General features: G+C 40.4%; 1 protein-coding gene across 1 annotated transcript; it reads left to right on the plus strand.

Annotated features, from left to right (window-relative positions):
* Window positions 1-3,022: 3,022 nt before the first annotated feature.
* LOC134612191 (uncharacterized) lies at window positions 3,023-3,811 on the plus strand. The gene has a single exon (XM_063456544.1). It carries the CDS (start codon window positions 3,023-3,025, stop codon window positions 3,809-3,811), a length of 789 nt encoding a protein of 262 aa, XP_063312614.1.
* Window positions 3,812-5,991: the final 2,180 nt, after the last annotated feature.

A 5,991-nucleotide genomic window follows, 5' to 3' on the forward strand; every position in this document is an offset into this window, starting at 1 on the left:
AGATACATATATATATATATATATAATTACATACATAACTACATACGTATACACTTAGAATTTAAATATATATATGTATATATATTAAAATTCTATATGTATATTCAAGTAATCTTTTAACATAACTATGTGATTTTATTAATTAAAATTTGATTGACGTGCCTGACAACCCTGGCAGAAAGTGCAGAGAATTTAATTCGCAAGCACTATATTTAACCCTGTAACTTTCCAAGACACCATAAAACCTGGGGGGTACTGTTTTACTCAGGAGGCTTCACTGAACACAAATATTAGTGTTTCAAAATGGTAATTTGTATTACAAAGATGATATTTCAAGTAAAAGTGAAGTTTTTTGCATTTTTTACACATGGACAGCACTTTTACTGACAATATTATTGTTGTAATATGTTTTACTGTTTTGAAACACTGATATTTGTGTTCAGTAAAGTCTCCCAAGTATAACAGTACCCCCCCCCCCCCCCCCCCCCCCCCATGTACAGGGCTTTATGGTGTTTTGGAACAGTCAAATATAAGGCTTGCATTTCATTTTTTTCACTGAAATTTGCCAGACCGTATGGTAGCCCAGGAATGAGAATTACTAGTATGATGGCATACCATTTGCAAAAGTAGACAACCCAAGGTATTGCAAATGGGGTATGTCCAGTCATTTTTAGTAGCCACTTAGTCACAAACACTGGCTAAATATTTGTTTTTTGCTTTTTTCACACAAAAACAAATATGAAGGCTAACTTTGGCCAGTGTTTGTGACTAAGTGGCTACTAAAAAAGACTGGACATACCCCACTTGCAATACCTTGGGTTGTCTACTTTTGCAAATGGTATGCCATCATGGGGGTAATTTTCATTCCTGGGCCACCACACAGTCTCAAAGGTAACATTACAAATCTGGCAAATTTCAATGTAAAAAAACTGAAAAATGGAATGTGCTATATTTGACCCTGTAACTTTCCAAAACACTGTAAAAACTGTTAATGGGGGGTACTGTTGTACTCGTGAGACTTTGCTGAATCCAATATTTTTGCAGTTAAAGCTAACAGTATTATGACATTTACAGCTAAAATGTCAGGCGGAACTACAATTTTTTTAAAAAATCTTAATTTCTCAGTTTTTTTTTTATTTTATTCATAATAAATTATGTTTCAAATATGAATAGTTCATGAGAAATTAAAGCCCAGTTTCTCCAAAACAAAATTATATATAATAAGTGTGGGTGCACTTAATATGAAAGAGGTGAATTACGGTTGATCAGACATATAGCGCAAATTCGAGTTTTTGTTTACACTTTGTTTTGATCAGAACATGTACTATTGACTTCGTCCTGAAGGGGTTAAAATGTCTCATAACCTCATAATAAGTACACCTGTCTCTGGATGCCTATTTTTTTTTGTTGTTGTTTTTTTTTAAAGCAAATCAACAGCATCAAGATACCAGGCATTATCAAAACAAGTCTGGTATAAAGTTTAAGAGGTCCAATCAGGAAATCAGGACTGAGCAACAAAATAATTGAGGAAAGCATAAATCTGAACACAATCAGAACATCCCTCAAGAAAAGTATGACAAAATCATGATTCTATCTAAAGAAGGTCGCACACCAAAACTTAGTAGATAAATAAAGAGATCATTTATCAGAGATGCAACTAAAAGTCTAATGGTAATGCTGAAAAGAGCTGGAGAGATTTGCAACTGAAACAACATGAAGTGACAGCTTTAACAATGGCACTGCACAAAACTGGGCTTCATGGACATATGTCAATAAAAACTTCCCTTTTGAAGAGTTCCAGAATGCATGTGAGAGACACAGTAAATATGTAGGAAAAAAAGTTATTTGCCTGCTGAGAACAAAAGTGCATAGATATTTCACAAAACAAAAGAACCAGACTATGGTTGAGCAAGTTTGTTTGGTTATTTGGAGTTCAATTCATGGCACGACAAACAGAGATGACTGATGGGAAAAGGGATGACTGATGGTTAAGGGACAGACACTAAATGTTGATTTTATGCAAAGATCAATTAAGAAGTGACTAATAGACAGAAAAAAGGAGACGCAATAGAAGCAGAGTTAATGGATAGTTCATGAAGTTGCAAGGGCATCTCTTCTCCTAAAGCCCAATATATACAAAATACTACATTGTCCATTCCTCTTATGTCCTATGGCTTACATCTAAGGACATTCTTAGGTTCTACTCCCATTTTATATATCTGAATATTTTATTGCAGTAATATTAATAATTGCATTCTACATGTGTATTTCTGTTTATTTTATTTTATATTGTGCTAATTTTATATTGACAACCCTGGTAGAAAGTCCAGCTAATTTAATTTGCAAGCACTATATTTGACCCTGTAACTTTCAAAACCCCATAAGACCTATACATGGGGTGTACTGTTGTACTGGTAAGACATGGATGAACACAAATATGAGTGTTTTGAGCAGTGGAATGGATATAACCAGTGAAAGAGCATTTTCTTGTGTGAAGAATGCAAAAAGAAAAATATGAACACTAAATTTGGCAATGGTTTGTGATAAAGTGGCTACTAAAAAAGATTGGACATGGGGGGCGGGGCCTGGCAACTGACTGAGCAGGATGCAGGGAGAGGGAGCTCCTCAAGCTAAACGTCCTTTTTTGCCCAAAAAGAGACTTTTTGCCTCATAATTCTGCCTAAAACGGGCATACCTCAAGCTGGAGACACGTAGGCAACCTCTTGAAGCGAAATTCCGATGGCAAACCATACTCATGGAGACAAGGGCCCCCTGAGGCCTGCAAACTGTTAGTGGGCGGGAGATGCGGCCGATCTTCCGTCCATTACTCGAAAAGCAGACAGCGTGGGCCTCGCTTTCCCCCCCTCTGGGCCGGTGGGGGTTATCCCGGTCCCCGCTGGGCCACACGGCGGGAGCCCCGCAGCAGACTGTGAGCTACCTTCACGATGCACGGAGCACAAAGCAAAGGCACGCAAGATGGCGGACGAGCATACAACACAAGACAGTGCAGCGCAAAGGCGATATGCCCGACCCGCTCGAAATCTTTGAGGCGCGTCTGGAGGCAGCCTTTAACACCTTCTGGACTAACCTGAGAGAACGCATGAAGCAGGCGCCCCAGACAACAAAACCGCAGGTGAGAAAGCGGAAACCCGACAGGGCAAAACCTGAAAAACTCCCCAAAGGCAACCCGACCGCACGGCCAGCACGCCATACCACTAAACGCCTTCCTGGGAATGGGGCCATCAGGGGTAGCCCACACAAGCGGCGACCACACACGCAGAAGGGTCCACACCAACAAAAAGCACCCTTACATGGCAGAGAAGAGAAACACTCACCTCCTGCTACGAGGCCAGCCACACAGCCAGTGCGTCCCCGTGCACCCCCTCGCGGGCAGCCGGAGCGCCCTGGTAAAGCAAGAAAGCTGCAGGAGCGGAGAATCAGTGCACAAACCAGGCGGCGGAAGCTACACAAGAGCACTGCTCGCCCTCAGCCGACAAACGATGCCTGGGTAACAGCGCCAAAGCCGCACACGAGGGGGTTAAACAGACCCCCCTCAAACCGCAAGACGTCACCTGCCCAATGTGCCACCAGTCCCGCCACAACAGACAGGAGGGGCAGCCGTCTAAAGCCACACACGGCATACCAAGAAAACAACGGCTTCTCACGGCAGCCCAAACCGGAGTCAGAGTGGTTGAGGAACACCCACCCACACGAGACCCAGCATCAACCGCAGACCACCAAGATGGCGCATGGGGAAACTGCTGCACCTCCAGAACATGAGAGATACACGTGGAAAGTCGGCATCGGCTGAATCCCCACATCCCTGCATCTCTCCCTTGGGCTGGACTGTGCTCTACCCCTCGAGGGCATCGGATAAACTGAGCTGACAAGTGGGGCTCTCTAAGACTGATGACCAAAGAGTGATTTCCTTATGATTGCTTACTATTTTTTTTTTCCTTTCACATTATTATTTTTTTCCTTTCATATGATGTTCCCAGCAGCCTTGATAGCCGATATACTAATATTTGGCCCTCGATTAATAATGCCTTTCATTACCACTCCAAGGGGGCCTCCTATGGGGTTAATATTGACAGGCCAGCAATGTGTTCTATGTTTAACTGTTATCTTCATACAATGTTTTAATGTTCCAGCACTGCTATAATATGGCCATCTCCCTGTAGCTCCGGTCCATAGTGACATGTAAGCCCACGAGAAGCCGATTCACACCAATTGAGAGACAGGAAAATGCAGGGAGCTTGGTAGGGTATTAGACCACCTAACTCAGCGCTTACAATTACCTATGACGAAAACACGACCTAACAGATTACCAGTTAAGCTCATATGTCCTGTTAGATCACAAAGCGATGCTACTTTATTAACCAGCCGGACATAGCAATGTCTCTTGTACAGCATACCATATCTATTACTAGCCCAGTAGGTCCTAGACGAGTAAGACCCACGATTACTCTACTGTCACAGAAAACTAGACATGCAACATAATGCTTTGTTTATACTATATGCACGGAAAGTTAACCCTGTTTATTCTCGTATTACTTGTAAACCAGCTCAGCTACAATCTTATACATGTCTGAGGGAACTACTGATTGTTTAATCTATATGCATGACCTTACTTAACTAGTGCTTATCTCACGCACTCACTTGTTCTCACCTGTTTAACTTACTTTTATTATTAACCTAAAAAATGTGCCTGACTATCGTTTACCACAACCTGTACAGCAAATGTTTACTACCATACTTTGATGTCGCTGTTGTGGCGCACCAAAGCTTACTGTTACTTTTGTGCACAACAAAAATAAAGAATTAAAAAAAAAAAGATTGGACATACCCCATTTTGAATACCCTGGGTTGTCTACTTTTACAAATGGTATGTCATGATGGGGGTGAATTTTGTTCCTGGGCTGCCATATGGTCTCAAAGGCAACATAGGCCCAGCAAACCAATCTGGCAAATTTCAATGTGTAAAAACTGAAATAGACATGCTCTTTATTTGGCCATGTAACTTTCCAAATTACCATAAAACCTGTACATAGGAGTTACTGTTGTACTTGTGGGACATCACAGGATACAAATGTGTATTTTATTGCAGTAAAAGCTAACAGTATTATGACATCTACAATTAAAATTCGATGCAGAACTTGATAAATAACATTTCTTAATTTCTCTTATTTAAATCTTATTCATATTACATTATGTTCCATATTAATAATTCATATCAATTATAATATTTGATGTGAAATTAAAAGCCCTGTTTCTCTTGAACAAAATGATATGTAATACGTGTGGGTGTATTTAATATGGAAGAGGTGAATTGTGGCTGAACAGACATATAGCTCAAATTCCAGGTTGTTTTATTTTTGTTTTGGTCAGAACTTGTACATTTGCCTCTGTCATTAAGGGGTCAATGGCAGCTGCTAGTTACCCGTCAAAAACAGTGAAATTATGGAACATGGAAAAAGCCATGAGTCAATAGCTATACCAACAGCAATTGTAAAGATTAGTGGCTGATTGGAACAAGCATAGACATGAGTCTATTGTCAGACTGTCAAAGTGCGTCGCCTCTGTGGCATCCTCTGTGGCATGTATGGTAACCATGCTGTGGCCGTACAGCTTTCTTACATTGACAAAGGATTCACATAGTCTGCATCATTATTGCTGTAATTTTGATGCTGAGCTCTGCACTACTTTTAATGACACTAGTAGCCTGCATCATCCTTGTATGCCAATTTGAATGTTGCCATTCCAGCGTCAATGTTTTTTTTTAAATTCTTTATTTTTCTTGTACAAAGACAGTGAACATTTTCCTGCTATGCCACAACAGCAAAAGCAAGCTGGGTAGTAACAATAAATTTGGTACGGCATACGGTTAAACAGCACATTTTTATATTAAAGACAGGCTAAAACTGAAAGGTTATGTCCAGAGAAGAGATACGATTTTATGCTAAAGTTTCTAGTAATTGAAACATATTCATA

This window comes from Pelobates fuscus, chromosome 5 (assembly GCF_036172605.1).
Source record: "Pelobates fuscus isolate aPelFus1 chromosome 5, aPelFus1.pri, whole genome shotgun sequence".
NCBI classification, from domain to species: Eukaryota; Metazoa; Chordata; class Amphibia; order Anura; family Pelobatidae; genus Pelobates; species Pelobates fuscus.

Bases quoted from the DNA above. Each gene is read 5' to 3' on its own strand.
- LOC134612191 (XM_063456544.1), top strand. From the start codon at position 3,023: ATGCCCGACCCGCTCGAAATCTTTGAGGCGCGTCTGGAGGCAGCCTTT.